We start from the raw sequence: 25637 nt of genomic DNA, 5'->3' as shown, positions 1-25637 counted from the left end.
ATGTATATATGTGCCATTCACTTCAATGGGAAGTTTTTGTATTCACAAGCCCTAAAATGTACTCCCAATTTTACTGAATCATACCCCATTGAAGGAGACGCAAGTATTCAGTGGTTTACATGCATTGTCAAAATAACCCAACAAGGTATTTTATCTTCATTATCCTTTAAGGTATCTATTTAGACCGAGTGTGGTGGCTCACACCTGTAATTCCAGCACTTTGGGAGACCAAGCTAGACGGATTCTTTAAGCTCAGGAGTTCAAGACCAGCCTGGGCAAGATGGGTGGAACCCCATCTTTACTAAAAATACAAAAAATTATCTGGGCATGGTGGTGCATGCCTGTAATCCCAGCTACTTGGTGGTGGTGGGGGGTGGGGGGCCAGGAGGGGGAAGGGGCCGGGCTGAGGCGGGAGGATCACTTGAGCCCAGGAGGCAGAGGTTGCAGTGAGATTGCACGAGACCCTTGCATTTAGTATGATATTTTGAGGCATTAGATATCTTACACTTAGGATTAAAGAAACAAGGTGCACATTTATCTTCATGGAATTTAGCCTTTAATTATTTTGAAAAACAGTAAAATCAGTGGAAACTGTAAATGTCTAGAAATGTCACATTTGCTAAACAGCTTGACAGTTTAGAGGGTACGATGTAAAAGATTATCACTGCTGTAAACTGTTAAACCACAAGTACTTCAAGAGAAAACCCATGTGATACCTGCCAGTAATTCAACTGTGAAGATAACTGAATGGTGGCACTTTCATCACAGTGCCAAGCTGTTCACAAGGAAAGCAAAATTCTGATGATTTTTTTTTTTTAACACAGGGTCTTGCTTCTGTTGCCCAGGCTGGAGTGTAGTGGTGCAAACTTGGTTTACTGAAACCTCCACCTCCTGGGCTCAAGCAGTCCTCCCACTTCAGTCTCCGGAGTATCTGGGACTGTAGGCGCATGCCACCACATGCAGCTTATTTTTGTATTTTTCTGTAGAGATGGGATTCTGCCATGTTGCCCAGGCTGGTCTTAAAACTCCTGGGATCAAGCAATGGGTCTGCTTTGGCCTCCCGAGTGCTGGGATTATGAACGTAAGCCACTGTGTCCAGCCCCAAATTATTATTTTTAAATGAGAGTAAATGCCTTGTAAGACAATGCAGAAATAGTGAAGAAATTGCTTGTGAAGTCAAGTGTTTGGACTGTGATTAGGTCTCTGAGTATCATGAGGCTTGTAACAAAAGAACAGCAGTGCACTGCCCGCTTTGCACCTCTAAGTTCTATACTCCCAATGCTGTTCAGTGTCCATACTTAGCTATTTCTTTTGCAAGAGAAGAATCCAGGAAACAGGAGAGCCAGTATTTCTAAATCACATGGTTATAAAGCTATTTCTTTTCACTTTTAGGTACTTCTATTTTCTTCGCTCTCGGAAAAGACTAGGATTTAATTCACACATTTGATTCCTTCTTACTCGTCTCCACTATTCTACCAATGTAGTTACATCACAGTTTTGGCTGTTGTTAAGTATTTACATTATGATGTTAGCATTATTGTTTACAGCAGGGCCGTATATTATACAATTATATATGTTTTGTTTAATTTTGTTTTTTGTCGTGTTAAAAACAGTCCTCTTCCATTTTTTAAATCGAAGGATAAATATACCCTGTATAGCCTTTTGACTTTTATTAGCATAATGGTGCATCCTTTATTTTACTGTTTTTAAATTTGTATTTATGGGGTACAAGTGAAATTTTGCTACATTGGTGTATTGCATGGTGGTGAAGTCAGGGAATAATGCAGTAATGCATCCTTTTAATTTGTTTGGCTTTCTGTGTATCTTTTTTTTTTTTTTTTTTGAGACAGAGTCTTGCACTGTTGCCCAGATGGAGTGCAATAGCACGATCTCGGTTCCCTACAACCTCTGCCTCCCAAGTAACTGGGATTACAGGTGCCTGCCACCATGTCTGGCTAATTTTTTTTGTATTTTTAGTAGAGACAGGGTTTCACTATGTTGGCCAGGCTGGTCTCGAACTCCAGACCTCAGGTGACCCACCTGCCTTGGCCTCCCAAAGTGCTGGGATTACAGGTGTGAGCCACTGTGCCCACCTGCTTTCTGTATACTTATAATTTGTTCCTAAATTCTAAAACTTTTTAAAGAAATCATTTGAAGCCCTTCATTCTTCTACTGCTATACAGCTGAGTTCTTGGGACTTCTCTTCTCCAAATCCAGAACATTTTTCTTTGTTTTCTCATGTTTTAGACCCTGTTTCCTGAATTGTCTTCCTTTTTCCTGGAGCACATTCTCTGGTAGCCTCCCAAGAAAGAGTACCTGGGAGGTAACTTTTTTTTTAAGCTTGCAGATCAGAAAATATCTTATTCTGACACTTGTATATTTAGTTTGGCTGGGTATAGAATTCTAAATTGGAAGTTATTTTCCTGTATTTTTTTGTTTGTTTGTTTTTGGAGGTAGAATCTCGCTGTGTCTCCCAGACTGGAGTGCAGTGGCCTGATCTCAGCTCTCTGCAACCTCCGCCTCCCAGGTTCAAGCGATTCTCCTGCCTCAGCCTCCCCTAGTAGCTGGATTACAGGCGCCCGCCATCATGCCCAGCTAATTTTTTTTTGGTGCTTTTAGTAGAGATGGGGTTTCACCATGTTGGTCAGGCTAGTCTTGAACTCTTGACCCCAGGTGATCCGCCCACCTCGGCCTCCCAAAGTGCTGGGATTACAGACATGAGCCACTGTGCCTGGCCAAAAGTGTATTGTAGTTTTCTATGTAGCTGTCTTGCATAACTTTGTTAGATTTATTCCTTAGCATTTTTTAAAGTGGTATTATAAGTAGTGTTTTTAAAACTACATTTAAAAATTGTAGCTGTTAATATAAAAATATAGATTTTTATATTATTCCTTTATATTGCTGTAATAGTTGATAATTTACATTTAGATTCTTTCGGCTTGTATACCTGTACAGTCGTCTGTGAATATTATATCGTCTGCAAATGAATCTTTTATCCTTAACAATCTTTTGTCTTCTTTATATCTTGCCTTACTCTGCTGCCTGAGACCTCCAGTATGATGAATAGAAGTAGCCTGTTCCTGATCTAAGAGGGAAAATACCTTAAACATTTTGTCATTAAGTGTGATGTTTGCAGTCCGTTTTCTGTGGATACCTGTTAACAGAAATTCATTTTTTTTTTAGTTTGAGTTTATCGTGAATGGATGTTTAATTTTATCAGATGCTTTTTCTGTATCAATTGAGGTATTCATATCATTATTCTCGTTTTTGTTATCAATATGTTGAATTGCATTGAACAAAATTTTCAAATATTTGACCAACTTTTAATTTCTGATACAAATTTTAAATTCAATTCAGTTTTTGAATTAGGATTTTTTCCTTACATCGTCATTAGTGAAACTGGCCTGCAGTTTTCCTTTTGACAGGTTTTGGTATCAGGGTTATAGTGGTCACTAAGCATGGCTTTAGTTGTACCTTATCAGTTTGGATGTGTAGTATTTTCATTATCTCTCAGGATATTTTCATATATCCACTTTGATTTTTTCTTTGACTCATGCGTTTTTGAGAAGTATATTGTTTTCCAAACATGGGGATTTTATAATTATCTTTCTGATGTGGAACATAGTCTGTATTTCAGTTCATTTAAATGTATTGAATTTGCTATATGGCCTACCAGCTGGTCATTTTGCAGATGTTCACTTTGTATTTGTAAAGGACACGTAGAGTGCATTTACTAGATATACTGCTCGAGGTGTGTCCGTTTTGTTTAGTTGTGTTAAAATATTCTATATTCTCACTAATTTTTATCTGTATGTATCAGTTTTTGAAAGAGATATGTAAAATCTCCCATTACGATTATGGATTTCCTTATTTTTCCTTTTAGTCTTGTCAGTTTTTGCTTTATGTATGTTGAAGTTTTTATTAGATATTTTCAAATTTAGGACCATTAACATTATCCAGGTTGCCGGTTTTATCCTTATTAAAGTGCCTATCTCTGGTAGTACTTTTTTTTTTTTTTGAGACAGAGTCTCGCTCTGTCACCCATGCTGGAGTGCAATGGTGCATTCTCGGGTCACTGCAGCCTCTACCTCCTGAGTTCAAGCAATTCGCCTGCCTCGGCCTCCTGAGTAACTGGGATTACAGGCCTGTGCCACCGTGCCCAGCTAATTTTGCGTTTTTAGTAGAGACAGGGTTTCACCAAGTTGGCCAGTCTGGTCTCGAACTCCTGACCTAAGTGACTGACCTGTCTCAGTCTCCCAAAGTGCTGGGATTAAAGGCATGTGCCACCACACCTGGCTTGGTAATGCTTTTTCTTTGCTCTTGCTTATTTTAATATAGTTATCCTACCCTTTGGTATATGTTTACATTGTGTATTATTTCCCATTCTTCTAGCCTTTCTGTTCTCTGGTAGGTGGCATAACAAACTTTGTTTTTATTTTATTTTATTTTATTTTTTATTTATTTTTTGAGACAAGGTCTTAGTCTGTCGCCTGGACTGGAGTATGGTACCAGATCACAGGTTACTGCAGTCTCGGCCTCCTAGCATCGAGGGATCGTCGTGCCTCAGCTACCTGAGTAACTGGGATTACAGGCACACATTGCTGTGCCTAATTTTTTTTTTCTTTGGTAGAGACAGGGTTTCCCCGTGTTGCCCAGGCTGGTCTTTAACTCCTGGGCTCAAGCGATCTGTCTGTCTCTGCCTCCGAAAGTGCTGCAGTAACATGCATGAGCCACTGCAATCGGCCCAAACTTTGTTTTTAATTGGAACATTTAGCACAGTTAGATTTAATGTAATAACTGACATTTTGGTGTTTAAATATACTTGCTTAATACAATATTTGCTTTTTAAATGTCCTTTCTTCCCTTTTCTCTTGTTTTTTAAAATATTTCTTAAACAGCTTTATTTAGGCATAATTTATATACAATAAAATTTACCCATTATAAGTTTACAATTCAGTGATTTTCAGCAAATTGATGAAGTTATGCAGCCATCACTACAAGCTGGTTTTAAAACATTGTCACCCTGAAAAGTTCACTTATGTTCATTTATTTATTTAGTTTTTGTAGCAGCTTTATTGAGATGTAATTCACATATTGCACACATCACCCTTTTAAAGTGTACAAGTTGGTAAACCAAAGAGATAAAAGGGTTAAAAAAAAAACAAAAGAAAAATGAAGTGTACAAGTCAGTGGTTTTTACTGTATGCACAAAGTTATGCATCTGTCAATCACAATCAATTTTAGAACATTTTATCACCCAAAGAAGAAACCTTGTATTCAGTAGCAGTTACTCCCCAATTTCCCCATCCCCACAACCTTTGCCAAGCAGTAATCTTTCTGTCTTTGGATATGCTTATTCTGGACATTTTAAATTAATAGAATCAAACAATATGTGGCCTTTTGAGACTGGCTTCTTTTAGTTTCTTTCTTTTTTTTTTTTTTTTTAAAGATGGAGTCTCGCTTTGTTTTTGTTTCTGTTTCGAGACAAGGTCTGGCTTTATTGCCCAGGCTGGAGTGCAGTGGCACAATCTTGGCTCCCTGCAACCTCTGCCTGCCGGGCTCAAGCCATTCTCCCACCTCAGCCTCCCGAGTAGCTGGTACTACAGGCATGTGCTGCCTCACCCTGCTAATTTATATGGTGTGTGTGTGTGTGTGTGTGTGTGTCTATATATATATATATATATATATTTTTTTTTTTTTTTTTTTTTTGTAGAGATGGGGTTTCGCCATGTTGCTCAGGCTGGTCTTGTACTCGTGAGCTCAAGGAATCTGTCCACCTTGGCCTCCCAAAGTGCTGCGATTACTTTGGCATCACAGGCATGAGACACTGTACCCAACTAGACACTGGCTTCTTTGATTTAGCATAATGGTCTCAAGATTTATCCTTGTTATAGTTTCAGTGCATCATTACTTTTTCTTGCTGAATAATATTCCATTGGATGGATATACTATATTTATTCATCAGTTGGTGGACATTTGAATTGTTTCTACTCTTTGGTTATGATGATGTCTTTTTTTTTTTTTTTTTTTGATCTTGCGCTGTCACCCAGGCTGGAGTGTAGTGGTGCTGTCATAGCTCACTGCAGCCTCATTCTCCCAAGCTCAAGTGATCTTCTCACCTCATCCTTCTGAGTAGCTGAGACCAGAGGTGTGCACCACCACCCTTGGCTAATTTTTTTGATTTTTAGTAGAGACGAGCACTCACTATGTTGCTCAGACTGGTCTTGAACTCCTGAGCTCAAGCGATCCTCCTGCCTTGGCCTCCCAAAGTGCTAGGCAAATATCGGGGCAAAGAGTTCATAATACTCTTTTATCCTTCGAAATCCATGGAGTCAGTAATAATAATTCCTCTTACGTATCGCATATTAGTAATTTGTGTTTGTCTTTTTTTCTTGATAAGCCTGGTTAGAGTTTATCAATTGTGTTGATCTTTTTAAAGGACTAACATTTGGTTTTGTTTTCTCTCTTGATTTTCTGTTTTCAATTTCAGTGATTTCTGCTCTCATTTTTATTTTTTTCTTCTGTTTGCTCTAGGCTTAAACTGCTCTTCTTTCTCTGGTTTACTAAGGTAGAAGCTTAGATTATTGACTATAGATATTTATTCTTTTCTAATATATGCATTCAGTGATATAAACTTCTGGCTTATTACTGCTTTTGCTGCATCCCACAAATTTTGATAAGTTTTGTTTTCTTTTAGTTTAAAATATTTTAACTGTAAGAGTTGATTTGTCATTTTTTTGTCTGGTGGTTCTTTTAGGCAGTTTTTGCCTCATATTTTGACATGCTGTTGTTAGATGCATATATGTTAAGGATTGTTGTATCTTCTTGGAGAATTGACCCCTTTGTCATTATGAAATGACCCACTTTATTTCTGATAATTTTTTTTATGAAGCCTGCTTTGTCTGAAATTAATGTAACTACTCCATCTTTCTTTTTACACGATTTATCTTTCTCCATGCACTTATTTTTTTATTTTTTGAGACAGAGTCTTGCTCTGTCACCCAAGCTGGAGTGCAGTGGTGTGATCTTGGCTGACTCCAACCTCTGCCTCCTGAGTTCAAGCAGTTCTCCTGCCTCAGCCTCTCGAGTAGCTGGGATTACAGGCACTTCCCGCCACCCTCGGCTAATTTTTGTATTTTTAGTAGAGACGGGGTTGTATGTTGGCCAGGCTGGTCTCCAACTTCCTGACTTCAGGTGATCCACCTGCCCCGGCTTCACAAAGTGTTGGGATTATAGGTGTGAGCCACTGTGCCCGGCCTTTCCCCTTACTTTTAACCTATCTGTATGTATATTTAAGTGGGTTTCTTGTAGACAGCACATTGTTGTTGGATCTTGGTTTTTTAAGTCCATTCTTGTAGTCTCTGTCCTTTGATTGTTTAGACCATTCATAGATATTTACAGCGATTATTGATATAGTTGGATTAATATATACCATGTTTGTTTTATTATACTTGTTATTTGTTTATCTTCTCCTCTTTTCCTGCCTTTTATGGGCCTAACTGTGCAGTTTATATGGTTCCATTATTTTTCATCTCTTAGCATATCAATTCTTCTTCTGGTAAAAGTACTTTCAGCAGTTGCCCTAGAATTTCCAGTATATGTTTACAGTTAGTCTAAGTCCACTCTCAATGATATTGTGCTGTTTGTGAGTGGTACAAGAGTATTTCCAGTGCCTCCTTCTTACTACTTATAGTAATAGGCTGTTGGGGAGGTTTTGAAGATTTCTAGACAGAGGCCTTTTATAGTAGTGCTTAGGGAGAAATTTGTAACTGTCCTGGGTGGGTTTGGAAATCAGCTGCTCTCCTTTGCCATATCAGCTATTATCAATAATACAATAATATGTTTTGTCTTTTTTTTTAACTCACAGTTCACTGAGACTTTTTTGACAGAGAGGGACAAACAATCCAAGTGGAGTGGAATTCCTCAGCTGCTCCTCAAGCTGCACGCCACCAGCCATCTCCACAGTGACTTCGCTGAGTGCCAAAACATCCTCAAGGTAACTCTTAAGGAACTTGGAGGGGCGTATTCATGGACTCTAGGTGACACAGGCTGTCTGCTTTTTTTCCCCTTCTGTTGGCTTTTAAAAATAGCCTCTTTTTACTGTGTAAACTATAGAAAATTTGAGAAATTCAGAAAAAGTACAAAGAAGAAAATAAACATCACCTATAATCCCATCATCCCAAGATAATCACTGTTAGGTTCCCCCTGTTATCCTTCTGGTCTCTATGTGTGTTTATTTTGTGGCAGGGCTTCCTTAATTTTGGGAGGTCAGCACTATCCTGAGATTCAGATGACATTCTTTTTGAAAACAGTTTAGAAGGCTGGGCGAGGTGGCTCACGCCTGTAATCCCAGCACTTTGGGAGGCTAAGGCAGGCGGATCATGAGGTCAGGAGATTGAGACCAAAAATACAAAAAAATAAACTGCATGTGGTGGCAGGCGCCTGTAGTCTCAGCTACTCGGGAGGCTGAGGCAGGAGAATGGCATGAAGTTGGGAGGTGGAGCTTGCAGTGAGCCAAGATTGCACCACTTCACTCCCGCCTGGGCAACAGAACGAGACTCCAAAAAAAAAAAAAAATAGAAAAGGGTTTAGAAGATTCCATATTGCTGAAGGCTCATGGAAGGGGCCTTGTGGTTGTTGATCATTATTACTAACATAAGAAGATTGAAGGGGCCAGGTTTGATGATTGGGAAATGAGTGGAAAGAGCACAGAGACATTATGCTAGGATAATTGTTCTCAAACTGGAGTGTGTTTATGAATCACCTGAAGAGCTTGTTAAAACACAGAGTTCTGGGCCCCACCCCTGAAATTCTGATTCAGTAGGGCTGGAGTTATTTTATCAAACTTTAGTGGTAGTTTGGATTTAAATTTGAATTTAGAGCACTAGCTCTAATGCAGGTAAAACCCCTGTAAGTTGGGGGTCTGGTTCCAAGATGGCCGAATAGGAACAGCTCCAGTCTACGGCTCCCAGCGTGAGCAATGCAGAAGACGGTGATTGCTGCATTTCCAACTGAAGTACTGGGTTCATCTCACTGGGGCTTGTCGGACAGTGGGTGCAGTCCATGGAGTGTTAGCTGAAGCAGGGTGGGGCATTGCCTCACCTGGGAAGTGCAAGAGGTCAGGGAATTCCCTTTCCTAGCCAAGGGAAGCCATGACAGACGGTACCTAGAAAATCAGGACACTCCCACCTTAATACTGCGCTTTTCCAATGGTCTTAGCAAACGGCACACATGGAGATTATATCCTGTGCCTGGCTCTGAGGGTCCCACGCCCATAGAATCTCGCTCACTGCTAGCTCAGCAGTCTCAGATTGAACTGCAAGGCAGCAGTGAGGCTGGGGGAGGGGGCGTCCATCATTGCTGAGGCTTGAGTAGGTTGAGTAGGTAAACAAAGCGGCCAGGAAGCTGGAACTGAGTGGAGCCCACCGCAGCTCAAGGAGGCCTGTCTGCCTCTGTAGACTCCACCTCTGGGGACAAAGCATAACTGAACAAAAGGCAGCAGAAACTTCTGCAGACTTAAATGTCCCTGTCTGACAGCTTTGAAGAGAGTAGTGGTTCTCCCAGCACAGAATTTGAGATCTGAGAACGGACAGACTGCCTCCTCAAGTGGGTCCCTGACCCCCAAGTAGTCTAACTGGGAGACACCTCCCAGTAGGGGCTGACTGACACCTCATACAGCCGGGTGCCCCTCTGAGACGAAGCTTCCAGAGGAAGGATCAGGCAGCAACATTTGCCATTCTACAATATTTGCTGTTCTGCATCCTCTGCTGGTAATACCCAGGCAAACAGGGTCTGGAGTGGACCTCCAGCAGATCTGCAGCTGATGGTCCTGAATGTTAGAAGGAAAACTAACAAACCGAAAGGACATCCACACCAAAACCCCATCTGTACGTCACCATCATCAAAGACCAAAGATAGATAAAACCACAAAGATGGGGAGAAACCAGAGCAGAAAAGCTGAAAATTCTAAAAATCAGAGCGCTGAGAGAGGAAGGCTTCAGAAGATCGGTAATAACAAACTTCTCCAAGCTAAAGTAGGATGTTCAAACCCATCACAAAGAAGCCAAAAACCTTGAAAAAAGATTAGATGAATGGCTAACTAGAATAAACAGCATAGAGAAGACCTTAAATGAGCTGATGGAGCTGAAAACCATGGCACAAGAACTACGTGACAAATGTACAAGCTTCAGTAGCCAATTCGATCAAGTGGAAAAAAGGGTATCAGTGATTGAAGATCAAATGAATGAAATGAAGCAAGAAGAAAAGTTTAGAGAAAAAAGAGTAAAAAGAAACAAACAAAGCCTCCAAGACATATGGGACTGTGTGAAAAGACTAAATCTATGTCTGATTGGTGTACCTGAAAGTGACGGGGAGAATAGAACCAAGTTGGAAAACACTCTTCAGGATATTATCCAGGAGAACTTCCCCAACCTAGCAAGGTAGGCCAACATTCAAATTCAGGAAATACAGAGAACACCGCAAAGATACTACTTGAGAAGAGCAACTCCAAGACACATAATTGTCAAATTCACCAAAGTTGAAATGAAGGAAAAACTTTTAAGGTCAACCGGAGAGAAAGATCGGGTTACCCACAAAGGGAAGCCCATCAGACTAACAGCGAATGTCTCAGCAGAAACTCTACAAGTCAGAAGAGAGTGGGGGCCGATATTCAACATTCTTAAAGAATTTTCAACCCAGCATTTCATATCCAGTCAAACTAAGCTTCACAAGTGAAGGAGAAATAAAATCCTTTACAGACAAGCAAATGCTAAGAGATTTTGTCACCACCAGGCCTGCCTTACAAGAACTCCTGAAGGAAGCACTAAACGTGGAAAGGAACAGCCGGTACCAGCCACTGCAAAAACATGCCGAATTGTAAAGACCATCAATGCTAGGAAGAAATTACATCAAATAATGAGCAAAATAAGCAGCTAACATCATAATGACAGGATCAAATTCACACATAACAATAGTAACCTTAAATGTAAATGAGCTAAATGCTCCAATTAAAATACACAGACTGGCAAATTGGATAAAGAGTCAAGACCCATCAATGTGCTGTATTCAGGAAACCCATCTCACATGCAGAGACATACATAGGCTCAAAATAAAAGGATGGAGGAAAATCTACCAAGCAAATGGAAAACCAAAAAAAGCCAGGGTTGCAATCCTAGTCTCTGATAAAACAGACTTTAAACCAACAAAGATCAAAAGAGACAAAGAAGGCCATTACCTAATGGTGAAGGGATCAATTCAACAAGAAGAGCTAACTATCCTAAATACATATGCACCCAATACAGGAGCACCAAGATTCATAAAGCAAGTCCTTAAGAGACCTACAAAGAGACTTAGACTCCCACACAATAATAATGGGAGACTTTAACACCCCACTGTCAACATTAGGTCAGGGAGACAGAGGGTTAACAAGGATATCCAGGACTTGAACTCAGCTCTGCACCAAGTGGACCTAATAGACGTCTACAGAACTCTCTACCCCAAATCAACAGAATATACGTTCTTCTCAGTACCACATCACACTTATTCCAAAATTGACCACGTAGATGGAAGTAAAGCACTCCTCAGCAAATGTTTAAAAGAACAGAAATTATAACAAACTGTCTCTCAGACCACATTGCAATCAAACTAGAACTCAGGATTAAGAAACTCACTCAAAACCATTCAACTACGTGGAAACTGAACAACCTGCTCCTGAATGACTACTGGGCACGTAACAAATTGAAGGCGGAAATAAAGATGTTCTTTGAAACCAATGAAAATAAAGACATACCAGATCTCTGGGACACATTTAAAGCAGTGTGTAGAGGGAAATTTATAGCACTAAATGCCTACAAGAGAAAGCAGGAAAGATCTAAAATTGACACCCTAACCACAATTAAAAAAACTAGAGAAGCAAGAGCAAACAAATTCAAAAGTTAGCAGAAGACAAAAAATAACTAAGATCAGAGCAGAACTGAAGGAGATAGAGGCACAAAAAAACCCTTGAAAAAAATCAGTGAATCCAGGAGCTGGTTTTTTGAAAAGATCAACAAAATTGATAGACTGCTAGCAAGACTAATAAAGAAGAAAGAGAGAAGAATCAAATAGATGCAATAAAAAATGATAAAGGGGATATTACCACCAATCTCACAGAAATACAACTACCATCAGAGAATACTGTAAACACCTCTACGCAAATAAAGTAGAAAATATAGAAGAAATAGATAAATTCCTGGACACATACACCCTCCCAAGACTGAACCAGGAAGAAGTTGAATCCCTGAATAGACCAATGACAGGCTCTGAAATTGAGGCAATAATTAATAGCCTACCAACCAAAAAAAGTCCAGGACCAGGTGGATTCACAACCAAATTCTACCAGAGGTACAAAGAGGAGCTGGTATCATTCCTTCTGAAACTATTCCAATCAATAGAAAAAGAGGGAATCCTCCCTAACTCATTTTATGAGTCCAGCATCATCGTGATACCAAAGCCTAGCAGAGACACAACAAAAAAAGAATTTTAGACCAATATCCCTGATGAGCATCGATGCAAAAATTCTCAATAAAATGCTGGCAAACCAAATCCAGCAGCACATCAAAAAGCTTATCCACCACGATCAAGTTGGCTTCATCCCTGGCATGCAGAGCTGGTTCAACATATACAAATCAATAAACGTAATCCATCATATAAACAGAACCAAAGATAAAAACCACATGATTATCTCAATAGATGCAGAAAAGGCCTTTGACAAAGATCAACAGCCCTTCATGCTAAAATCTCTCAATAAACTAGTTATTGATGGTACATATCTCAAAATAATAAGAACTATGACAGACCCACAGCTAATATCATACTGAATGGGCAAAAACTGGAAGCATTCCCTTTGAAAACTGACACAAGACAGGGACGCCCTCTCTCACCACTCCTGTTCAACATAGTGTTGGAAGTTCTGGCCAGGGCAATCAGGCAGGAGAAAGAAAGAAAGGGTATTCAATTAGAAAAAGAGGAAGTCAAATTGTCCCTGTTTGCAGATGACATGATTGTGTATTTAGAAAACACCATCATCTCAGCCCAAAATCTCCTTAAGCTGATAAGCAACTTCAGCAAAGTCTCAGGAGACAAAATTGGTGTGCAAAAATCACAAGCATTCCTATATACCAATAATAGACAAAGAGCCAAATCATGAGTGAACTCCCATTCACAATTGCTTCAGAGAATAAAATACCTAGGAATCCAACTTACAAGGGTTGTGAAGGACCTCTTCAAGGAGAACTGCAAACCACTGCTCAACAAAATAAAAGATGACACAAACAAATGAAGAACATCCCATGCTCATGGATAGGAAGAATCAATATCATGAAAATGGTCATACTGCCCAAGGTAATTTATAGATTCAGTGCCATCCACATCAAGCTACCAATGACTTTCTTCACAGAATTGAAAAAACTACTTTAAACTTCATAGGGAACCAAAAAAGAGCCCGCATTGCCAAGACAATCCTAAGCTGAAAGAACAAAGCTGGAGACATCATGCTACCTGACTTCAAACTGTACTACAAGGCTACAGTAACCAAAACAGCGTGGTACTGGTACCAAAACAGAGATATAGACCAGTGGAACTGAACAGAACCCTCAGAAGTAATACCACACATCTACAACTATCTGATTTTTGACAAACCTGACAAAACAAGAAATGGGGAAAGGATTCCTTATTTAATATATGGTGCTGGGAAAACTGGCTAGCCATATGTAGGAAGCTGAAACTGGATCCTTTCCTTACACCTTATAAAAAAATTAATTCAAGATGGATTAAAGGCTTAAATGTTAGACATGAAACCATAAGGACCCTAGAAGAAAACCTAGGCAGTACCATTCAGGCCATGGGCATGGGCAAGGACTTCATGATTAAAACACCAAAAGCAATGGCAACAAAAGCCAAAACAGACAAATGGAATCTAATTAAACTAAAGAGCTTCTGCACAGCAAAAGAAACTACCATCAGAGTAAACAGGCAACCTACAGAATGGGAGAAAATTTTTACAATCTACTCATCTGATGAAGAACTAGTATCCAGAATCTACAAAGAACTTAAACAAATATACAAGAAAAAATCAACCCCATCAGAAAGTGGGCAAAGGATATGAACAGACGCTTTTCAAAAGAAGATATTTATGCAGCCAACAGACACGTGAAAAAATGCTCATCATCACTGACTATCAGAGAAATACAAATCAAAACCACAATGAGATAGCATCTCACACCAGTTAGAATGGTGATCATTAAAAAGTCAGGAAACAACAGGTTCTGGAGAGGATGCAATATGATGTGGAGCAATATGAACACTTTTATGCTGTTGATGGGACTGTAAACTAGTTCAACCATTGTGGAAGACAGTGTGGCGATTCATCAAGGATCTAGAACTAGAAATACCATTTGACCCAGCCATCCCATTACTGGGTATATACCCAAAGGAGTATAAATCATGATGCTATAAAGACACATGCACACGTATGTTTATTGTGGCACTTTTCATAATAGCAAAGACTTGGAACCAAACCAAATGCCCATCAGTGATAGACTGGATTAAGAAAGTGTGGTATATGGCCGGGCACGGTGGCTGACGCCTGTAATCCCAGCACTTTGGGAGGCCGAGGTGGGCGGATCACCTGAGGTCGGGAGTTTGAGACCAGCCTGACCCACTGGAGAAACCCCGTTTCTACTAAAAATACAAAATTAGCTGGGCTTGGTGGCGCATGCCTATAATCCCAGCTACTCGGGAGGCTGAGGCGGGAGAATTGCTTGAACCTGGGAGGTGGAGGTTGCGGTGAGCCGAGATTGCGCCATTGCACTCCAACCTGGGCAACAAGAGCAAAACTCCGTCTCAAAAAAAAAAAAGAAAAAGAAAATGTGGCATATATACACCATGGAATACTATGCAGCCATAAAAAAGGGGAGTTCATGTCCTTTGTAGGGACATGGATGAAGCTGGAAACCATCATTCTGAGCAAACTGTAACAAGGACAGAAAACCAAACACCGCATGTTCTCACTCATAGGTGGGAATTGAACAATGAGAACACAGACACAGGGCAGGGAACATCATGCACCGGGGCCTGTCATGGGGTGGGGGCCTGGGGGAGGGATAGCATTAGGAGATATACCTAATGTAAATGACGAGTTAATGGGTGCAGCACACCAACATGGCACATGTATACATATGTAACAAACCTGCACGTTGTGCACATGTACCGTAGAATTTAAAATAAAATAAAAATCAATAAAAATAAAAATAAATCCCATGTAAGTTATATTAAACGTAATGAAATTGAATAACAATGTTCTTCAGGGGTGAAGTTTTGATTATTATATCACATAGTTATTTTAAAATGTAATAGAAACTAAACTTAGTCTTTACCTTTAAGAAGAGACATTTTCATATTTTTAATCTTCTCACAGTCTGATAGAAATAATTATAGCTTCTTACACTTGTTTAAAAATGCTTTTCAAAGAATTGCACATTATTTGCTTCCTGCAGAATCTCAGATGTGAGATTGAGGTGAAATTAAAGGGGAGAGAGATTAATATTTGTATATATTTGCTATGATCATCATTTCTTTCATTCAATAAATACTTATTTGAAAATTACTATGTTTTAGGTTGTCTTATAAGATTTTTTTTCCTCTTAGCTTTGTTCCAACAAAGGATTCTGTGGCCCTCAGTTTGGGAACTACTACCCTATGTGTACTATATCAAATACTGTGTCTTGGAATCTGTGGGGAATACAAAGTGGGATCTGTTTGTGTTGTCTTCAAGGAACATTTAGTCTAGGGAAGAAATAACAAAATAACATAGGTTTGTAAATAGGTGCAAAGTACAAGTGCTAAATGTTACAAATGAGTTGTAGATTGGGGGGTCTGAAGAGCATGCTTCTGGTTGTGGGAAATCAGGAAGACTTCCTGCAGGAGATGACATTTGAGCAGTGACTTGGTTATTGCTAGAGAACTAGTCACCCCGAAACCTAGCAGCCGGAAGTAACAAGCATCATTTCTGTCTCAACAATTCTTGGTTGATTGAGGGACTTATGCTTCATGTCCTGTTGGGTAGGGTGGTACTGAGATACCTGGAATGTCCAAAATGGTCTCTCTCACATCCCTGACAGGTTGGTGCTACCTGTCAGCTGGAGATCAGCTAAGGATATTGGTCGTGGCCTCAGTTCTTATCCTCATGGCCTCCCCAGTTGACTGTATTGTTCCCACAGCATGATGTTTGGGTTCCAGGATGACAAGAGCCAAGTCTTTGTCAGGCTTTTTTTTTTTTTTTTTTGAGACAGAGTCTCCCTCAGTTGCCCAGGCTGGAGTGCAGTGATTCTGTCTTGGCTCACGGCAACCTCTCCCTCTCTGGCTCAAGTGATTCTTATGCCTCAGATTCCCGAGTAGCTGGGATTACAGGTGTGTAACACCGCGCCCGGCTAATTTTTGTATATTTAGTAGAGATGGGGTTTTGCCATGTTGGTCAGACTGATCTCAAACTCCTGACCTCAAGTAATCCGCCCACCTTAGTCTCCCAAAGTGCTGGGATTACAGGTGTGAGCCTGGCACCTGGCCTACCAGGCTTTCTTAAGGCTTATGCTGAAAGTGGCCTAGTGTCACTTCTACCACATTCTGTTAGTTGAGGTGTGTCATACCAGTGCAGATTCAGTGTGAGAAAGCGCTTTACAGGGGCCTGAATACTAGGAAGTGTGGTTCATTGGGGACTGTCTTTGTGTTCATGGGAATTCAAGTTGGGACTAAAGCACAAACTGATGTTTTAGTGTCTGGCCTGTGTTGGTTACTAATACAATGTCTGTATGTACTTTTTTTAAAAAAACTAGGAAATTTCTCCTCTTCTCTCCATGGAGGCTATGGCATTTGTTACTGAAGAGAGGAAACTTACTCAAGAAACCACTTATCCAAATACTTATATTTTTGACTTATTTGGAGGTGTTGATGTAAGTAGCTATTTATTATTACTACTGTTACTACCACTTAATGGTTTGAGAATTTAACTTTTGAAATGGGAGATAAGAAAGATTTCAGAATTTGTAACATTTCAGATTTTAACTTTTAGAAGCTTAGTGGCATTTACGTGTTGAAGCAACGTTCTTTTACTTTAGAATAATTCATTTATTTAAATTGGTGTCTACCTTTTTAAAAAAATACAAGTGAAAAGTACATCTCTCAATTTCCCAGTGTCCCCTCCTAGAACCAGTTGTGATCACTAGTTTCTTGTGTGTCCTGCCAAAGATGTTCTGTTGTGGGTGTGTGTGTGTGCGCGTGTGTGTGTGTAAATATTCCTCCACCTCCACCTTAGTTTATTTTCTCCCCACATAGAGTGATATACCATATACACGGTTACACTATCCTGTACCTTCTTTCTTCTGTCTCTTTTTTTTTTAATTAAAATTTTTAGGCCAGGCATGGTGGCTCACGCCTGTAATCCCAGCACTTTGGGAGGCCAAGGCAAGTGGATCATAAGGTCAGGAGTTTGAGACCAACCTGGCCAAGATGGTGAAACCCTGTCTCTACTAAAAATACAAAAATTAGCTGGGCGCGGTGGCGGGCGCTTGTAATCCCAGCTACTCGGGAGGCTGAGGCAGGAGAATTGCTTGAAGCTGGGAGGCTGAGGTTGCCGTGAGCCAAGATCATACCACTGCACTCTAGCCTGGGTGACAGAGCAAGACTCCCTCTCAAAAAAAAAAAAAAAAGATTAAATGGCTAGTGTTCCCTGGTGTGATTGTGCCATAATTTATTTACCCAGGCCCCAGTTGACTGGCATTTATAATTTTTCCACACCGTTTCTCTTACAGACAAGGTTGCAGTAAAGATCTTGTACATATTTTTGTACACATGTGAGTATATACCTTTGGAACAAGAACATATGTTTTTTATTGTGTATAAATCTGAAGTTTACCTACCTAAGAAGTTTTGTCAGTTTATATCTCCAGTAACAAAGTATGAGTGTCTGTTTACCCATACCATCACCAACATATTGTGTTTATGTGTGTATTTTTATGGATGTTGTTACTGAAGTATAACCTTCATACAGAAAAGTACACCGATAATTACCACAAAATAAATTCACTTTTGCACTACCACCCAAATTAGGAAATAGAACATTACCAGTACCCAGAAGCCCCCTTCAGCAAACAGTGTATTTTAAGTATTTACTAAGCAGATGTGAGAAAAAATGGTATTTTTCCATAGTTTTTTTAACCAGCTTTATTAAGATATGGTTCACATACCGTACATTTCACTCATTTAAAGTACACAATTCAGTGGTTCTTAGTATATTTGCAAATATGTGCAGCCATCACCACAGTCAACTTTAGAGCATTTTCATCACCCCAAAAAAGAAACTCCATGTGTTTTATCTAGCACTGCCCTACCTCTGCCACCTCCTCCCCCTCTCTCCACACTAGTATACTTTTTGTCTCTATAGATTTCTCTGTCGTGGGCATTTTGTATAAATTCAGTTATATAATATGTGATCTTTTGTGACTGGCTTCTTTTCATTTAGCGTAATGATTTCTAGGTTCATCCGTATTGTAGCATGTATCAATACTCATTTTTATGGCCAAATGATGTTTCATTGTGTGAGTATGCCACATTTCTTATTTGTTAAGAGGCATTTGGATTGCCTCTGTCTTTTTGCTATTATGAGTAACAGTGCTATAAACATTCTTGTACAGGTTCTTTGTGGACATATTTTCATTTCTCTTGGGCACATACATACCTAGGAATAGAGTTGCTGTGTCCTATGGGGTAACTCTATATTTAATTGGTTGAGGAATTGCTAGAATGTTTTCCCAGAGGCCCTACCATTTTACATTGCCACCAACAATGTCTGAGGGTTTCAGTTTTTCTGCATCCTTGACAACACTTGTTATTATCTGTCATTTTGAAAGTGTTTTAAAATTAAAAAAAAAAATTACTGAGATGGGGTCTTGCTTTGTTGCCCAGACTGGTCTCAAACTCCGGGGCTCAAACAGTCCCCCAGCCTTGGCCTCCCAAAGTGCTGGGATTACAGACATGAGCCCCCACTCCGGCCCTGTAATGATTGTAGCCATTCTAGTGAGTGTGAAGAGTCACCTCATTGTGGTCTTGATTTGCATTTCCCTGATGGCCAGTGATGACCATCTTTTCTTGAGTTTGTCATTTGTATATCTTCCTTGGAGAATTTACTGTCTCCTTTTCCAGTTTCTTAGTTGAGATATATCTCTTTTGAATATTATGTTGTAAGAGTTCTTTATAAATTTTCTGCATTTTAAAAAATTCATTCTGTGACTGAGATTGGATATTTTTTCTTGTGTTTATAAGTAGTTCCTTTTCTGCCAGTTGTCTGTTTTGCACCTTTTTCTATTTATTTGTCCTTTTTCTTACTGATTTGTAAGTGCTTTTGATTTTTTAAAGCCCTTTGTCATTTGTGGGTTTTTTTCCTATTTTGAGAATTAAATTTTGACGTTATTTTTAAATTAGATATGTTTAATTTTTAGATTGTCAGATTGATCAGTCTTTAATGGCTTCAGAGTTTTGGTTCATACCTTTCCCACTGCTGGATTTAAACTTACATGCCTCTTCCCTTCTAATATTTTACAGTTTTTAATTGTGTATGTTTAAATTTTTGCACCATTTGAAATTTGTTTTGGTGTAATAAGTGAAGGGTTCAGATCTGAGTTTTCTCCCCTAGATATTTGCCCATAACCCCATTACCTGAAGTGAACGTGAGGGAGAGGGCATTTCCGGGTATTGTGATTAGTCTTTATCCTGATCTGTGTGGTGATTGTACAAGAATGGTGTTCAGTGTGTAAAACTGTACATGTACAATTTGTGCTCATGGCCAGGTGCAGTGACTCATGCCTGTAATCCCAGCACTTTGGGAGGCCGAAGCAGGCCGATTGCATGAATCGAGGAGTTAGAGACCAGCCTAGGCAACATGGCAAAACTGCATCACTTCTAAAAATGCAAAAAATTAGCCGATTGTGGTAGCACATGCCTGGAGCCCCAGTTGCTTGGAGGGGTAGGTGGGAGGATTGGTTGAGCCTGGGAGGTTGAGGCTACAGTGAGCCGAGATCGCACCATGAACTGCAGCCTGGGTGACAGAGCAATACCCGGTCTCAAAAAAAAATTTTACTCTTTAAACAGTATCACGTTATACTTCAGTTATTAAAGTTTCCTTTTGTTTAAAGGTGACATTTTCCACTGAAGTAAAGATTGAGTGTGACATCTGCATGCATGTCATCAGCCACAGCCTTTCTTCTTTAACTGCTGCTCCACATTCCCTCTCCACAGCAGTGTCGGTGGTCCTAGAGCGTTTACTTACTTGACCAGCACAAGAGACCCTTTACTTTTGAATTGTTTCATCAAGAAATCTACTCAGTAAGAACTGATGTATTTATGGGAGGAAATATAATAATGTAGGTCTCTAGCCTGGTGTCTATTTTCAGTGGAAATGTGGCTCTCTAGTAGGAGCCTATCCCATCTTCGGACATCTTTGGATCAATTGTTCTTGATTTTGTGGGGGTTTTCTCTCCTGCTTTGAGTTAAGGCAGCTTCTCCAGGAATCCCAGTCATTTTATAAACATGGGCTGCTGCTTAAGTCATTATGCACCTCACTAACCTTCAGTTTGGGTGCATTTGTTAGTGAACTCTCTTGCTATCCTGTTGCTGGTAGTATTTTCCAAACAGAGCTTGTTATTTATTCCTCTGCTAATAACTAGCAAGAACCCAAAGTAAGCCTCTCCTGGGTCATGCTGCCCAAAGCTCAGTGGGATCACTCCTTGTCAACCTGACCGTGTCTGTAACATGACTGTGAAAAGTGTATCTTAGAGTATACAAAGCAGATGTGAAGTGTGTAACTAAGTGGAGTGAAGCAGACCCAGAGCAAGCTCATCTGCATAAATTAAATGAGTATGAGGACTGTGGTGGACTAGAGAGTGTGTGTCTGCTTTTATGGGGGAAATGACTCTTCTTCTCCCGTTGACTGTTTCCCTGAGAGGTTATGGGAAATCTAGATTTGTAGGTAAAAATCTTCCAGCTTTTCAGTAGTTGTGGGCCAGGTGTAAGCCATTGCTTGGCATTCAGGAACTTTTATTCATTGACATAGTCTATCTTCCATTTGAAGTGAGTTTATTTTAAATACATTCTATGCACTCGAGCATCCTACATCTTGCTTGAATGAATGTGATGTCTTTTGAGAAGAATTTATGTAGTATACTTGAGAGCTTTAAACATTACTACTCATTTTGCCCTGTTGTTTCCATTTCTGTGACTCTCCTGAAGACATAAGTCAAAATGAGATAAAGCTTGTATACCAAGACGGTTAGGTGTAACATTATTTGTAATGACTGTCTACCAGGAGAAGGTAATGGTTATTCTATTTTGCTGAATTTTGTGAAGTTGTTAATATAATGTTAAAATTATAATATGGGAAAATTCATGATGAAAACAGGCTATAAAATTGTTATATACTCTATAATAATTACTCCACCTTTTCTAGAGGATGACCTTAGGTCTCTATTATACAAAGCAAAGCAGGCCTACATTCAGGGCAACTTTCATTGTTGCCCCAAGTCATGAGACATCTTGCTTTTCTCTCCTACAAGTGCAGTTGACATTAAATACAGATATGCAGAAAGCTGAACCCAGTGCTTCTCTAGAATTGACAATCTGTGGTGTAGTAGTTTAGGATTTTTATTTTTAATCTGCTGCTTCAAGCTAAAATAACACATCTCTCTTAATTCAGGATGTTGAATTATAGTGTCACATTCATGCCAGGAGCAATCTCATGGTATGTGGATTTGCTTTCTAAAGATTTGTTGCTGGTGTGAGATGAACAGAGGCTTTCTCAGACCCTCAAGCTGAACTATCTAGTCTCAAAGATTTGCCTACTGGCTTTTTAATTTAAAAAATGCGGCCGGGAGCGGTGGCTCAAGCCTGTAATCCCAGCACTTTGGGAGGCCGAGACAGGCGGATCATGAGGTCAGGAGATCGAGACTATCCTGGCTTAACACAGTGAAACCCCGTCTCTACTAAAAAATACAAAAAAACTAGCCGGGCGAGGTGGCGGGCGCCTGTAGTCCCAGCTACTCAGGAGGCTGAGACAGGAGAATGGCGTAAGCCCGGGAGGCGGAGCTTGCAGTGAGCTGAGATCCGGCCACTGCACTCCAGCCTGGGCGACAGAGCGAGACTCCGTCTCAAAAAAAAAAAAAAAAAAAAAAATGCTATGGAATCTTCTTTCTTCATTTGGCTTGAGATGTTTTGGATATGCTGCCTCAGTATTGGCCTGTAGCTAGAAGGGGCTAAGGAAGAATTTTTTTCTTTTCGTTCTAGGGTAACTCCTAACTTAATTTAAACAATAATAAACAATAAATAAGTAAAATATGTATATACGGGATGTCTTTAAACATACGGGCTTAGTCATATTCTCAGCATATAGATTATTTTTAAATGCTTTAAGTGGAAATTGCACTTTTTTGGAAAACAAAGGTCCTCATTTTAAAAGGAAAAGGTGATTGTCAAGGAAAACGTGAAAAACTATCTTGGGACTTGTCACCAACGTTCAACCACTGTTGAGATTCAGGAGTATTCCTTTCTAACATTTTTTTTTTCCTGTTTATATTAACCTAGAATTTGTTTAACAGAATTTTTTAAAATAACAGCTTTTAAAACTTGTTATGATGATTTTAGAGGTAGAGTTGTACTCTGTCGCAGGCTGGAGTGCAGTGGTACAATCCTGGCTCACTGCAGCCTCAAATCCCTGGGCTCTAGTGATTCTCCTCCTGCCTCAGTCTCCCAAGTAGCTAGGACTACAGGCTCATGCCACCACACCTGGCTAATTTTTTAAAAAATATTTGTTAGAGTTCTAGGGGTCTTGTTCTGTTCCTCAGGCAGTCTCCAACTCCTGGTCTCAAATGACCTTCCTGCCTCACCTTCTTGAGTAGCTGGGATTATAGGCACGAGCCACCCTGCCTGCCCAGCAATAACAGCTTTATTGAAGTATAATTTACATATCATAAAGTTAACTCTTGTAACCACCCATCAGTATTGTGTAGTGATAACCAGAACATTTTTATCATGCCAGAAAGAAATACTGTACCAGTTAGCAGTCACTCCCCATCTGCCCTTCTCCCCAGCTCTGGCAACCATTAATCTATTTTATGTCTGTATTATGCCTATTGTGAAATATCCATAATGTCCATAATATGCCTATTGTATCAGTCCATTCTCACGCTGCAGTGAAGAAATACCTGAGACTGGGTGGTTTATAAAGGAAAGAGGTTTAATTGACTCACAGTTCCATGTGGCCGGGTAGGCCTCAGGAAACTCACAGTCATGGCAGAAGGCAAAGGACAAGCAGGCACCTTCTTCACAGGGCAGCAGGACAGAGTGAGTGCAAGCAGGGGAAATGCTAGACACCTACAAAACCATGAGATTCCCTCATTATCACGAGAACAGCATGGGGGAACCGCCCCCATGATCCAGTGACCTCCACCTGGTCCCACCCTTGACACATGAGGATTATTACAATTCAAGGTGAGATTTGGGTGAGGACAGAGCCAAACCATATCACCTGTTATGGATATTTTGTATAACAGAATCATCCACCATGTGGCTTTTTATGTCTGGTTTCTTTAACTGAGCATGAAGTGTTTTATTGTTTTAAATAATTGCTTTATTGAGATATTCATGTCATACAAGTCACCCATTTAAAAGATATATTACAAGATATAATTCGGTTTTTTAGTATAGTCAGAGTTATATACCACTATCACCACAATTGATTTTAAAACATTTTCATCACTCCAAAAAAGAAATACCATATTCTTCAGTAGCTACTCTCCATTTCCTCCCAAGGCCTCCCTCCCCCATCCTTAGGCAACCACTAATCTTTCTGTCTTTATAGATTTAATTATTCTGGACATTTCACATAAATAGAGTCATACAATACGTGGTCTTTTGTGACTGACTTCTTTTGCTTAACATAATGCTCTCAAGGTTAATCCATGTCATAACATGTATCAATACTCCATTCCTTTTTATTGTCAAGAAATATTCCATTGTATGGATACACCACATCTTATTTATCCATTCATCAATTGATGGACATTTGGGTTGTTCCCACTTTTGACTGTTATTAATAATCTCCTATGATTAATAATGCTGCCATGAACATTGGCATATAAATTTTTATATGGACGTGTTTTCATTTTCTATTAGATTGTCTTATTGAAAAATTTCCCAGCTGGGCGTGGTGGCTCAAGCCTGTAATCCCAGCACTTTGGGAGGCCGAGACGGGCGGATCACGAGGTCAGGAGATCAAGACCATCCTGGCTAACACGGTGAAACCCTGTCTCTAATAAAAAATACAAAAAACTAGCCGGGCGAGGTGGCGGGCGCCTGTAGTCCCAGCTACTCGGGAGGCTGAGACAGGAGAATGGCGGGAACCCAGGAGGCGGAGCTTGCAGTGAGCTGAGATCTGGCCACCGCACTCCAGCCTGGGCAACAGAGCAAGACTCCGTCTCAAAAAAAAAAAAAAAAAATTTCCCTTGATATATACCTAGTAGTGGAGTTGCTAGTAACTGTGTTTAATTTTTAAGGATCTGCCAGACTGCTTTCTGAAGCACTTGCACCATTTTACATGTCTACCAGCAATGTATGAAAGTTCTAATTTCTCCAAATCTTTGCTAATAGTTATTATTTGTCTTTTTCATTGTAGCCATCCTAGTAGGTATGAAGAGGTATCTCATTGTGGTTTTGTTTTGCTTTTCCCTGATGACTAATGTTGATCATCTATTTATTGGACTTTTGGAGAAATGTGCGTTCATCTGCTTTCTCCATTTCTTGATTGAGTTGTCTTTTTATTATTGAGTTGTATTAGTTTCTGGATACTAATTTCTTGTAATTTGCAAATATTTTCCCCCATTAAGTAGCTGTCTTTTCACTCTCTTGATGGTGTCTTTTGAAACACAAAGTCTTTACTTTTGATGAAGTTCATTTTATCTTTTGTTGCTTGGGTATTGGTGTGCATCTAAGAAACCATTTCCTAATCCAAGGTCACAAAGATTTACCTGTGTATTCTTCTGAGAATTTTATATTTTTTATCTTACATTTAGATCTTTGATCCATTTCCATTGATTTTTGTTTATCATGTGAGGCAGGGGTCCAGTTTCATTATTTTGCATGTGACTATCCAGTTGTCACAGCACCACTTACTGAAAAAACTACTTTCATTATTGAATTGTCTTGGCAACCTTGTCAAAAATCAACTGATCGTATAGACACAGGGGTTTATTTTTGTATTTACAGATAAAGGTTGTTTTGGCTGTTACGCGTCTCTTGTATTTACATGTGAATTTCAGGATCAGCTTGCCAATTTCTGCAAAGAAGCCAGCTGAGATTTTGATAGTGATTGTATTGAATTTGTAGGTCAATTTAGGGAATATTATCATCTTAATATTAAATATTCTGATCCATGAACCACAAGATAGCTTTCCATTTTTTTATTGTCTTTAATTTCTTTCAAAAATGTTTTGTTGTACAAGTCTTGCACTTGTTAAACTTATTTCTAAGTGTCTTTACTGTTTTTGATGCTCTTTTAAATG

At 39.6% G+C, this 25637-nt stretch overlaps 1 protein-coding gene across 2 annotated transcripts in view; it reads left to right on the top strand.

Annotated features, from left to right (window-relative positions):
• TRPC4AP (transient receptor potential cation channel subfamily C member 4 associated protein) overlaps positions 1 to 25637 on the top strand; it is an 86714-nt gene that overhangs the window by 5989 nt on the left and 55088 nt on the right. For both annotated transcript variants that reach the window (XM_023220503.1, XM_023220502.1), the window contains exons 2-3: positions 7868 to 7996; positions 16869 to 16985. In XM_023220503.1, the coding sequence (XP_023076271.1) occupies positions 7868 to 7996; positions 16869 to 16985 (246 nt within the window). The remainder of the gene's footprint in view (positions 1 to 7867; positions 7997 to 16868; positions 16986 to 25637) is intronic.

This window comes from Piliocolobus tephrosceles, chromosome 20, assembly GCF_002776525.5.
Source record: "Piliocolobus tephrosceles isolate RC106 chromosome 20, ASM277652v3, whole genome shotgun sequence".
Classification (NCBI taxonomy): domain Eukaryota; kingdom Metazoa; phylum Chordata; class Mammalia; order Primates; family Cercopithecidae; genus Piliocolobus; species Piliocolobus tephrosceles.
The sequence above is the reverse complement of the archived record's forward strand: the minus strand, read 5'-3'. Positions and strand labels throughout refer to the sequence as shown.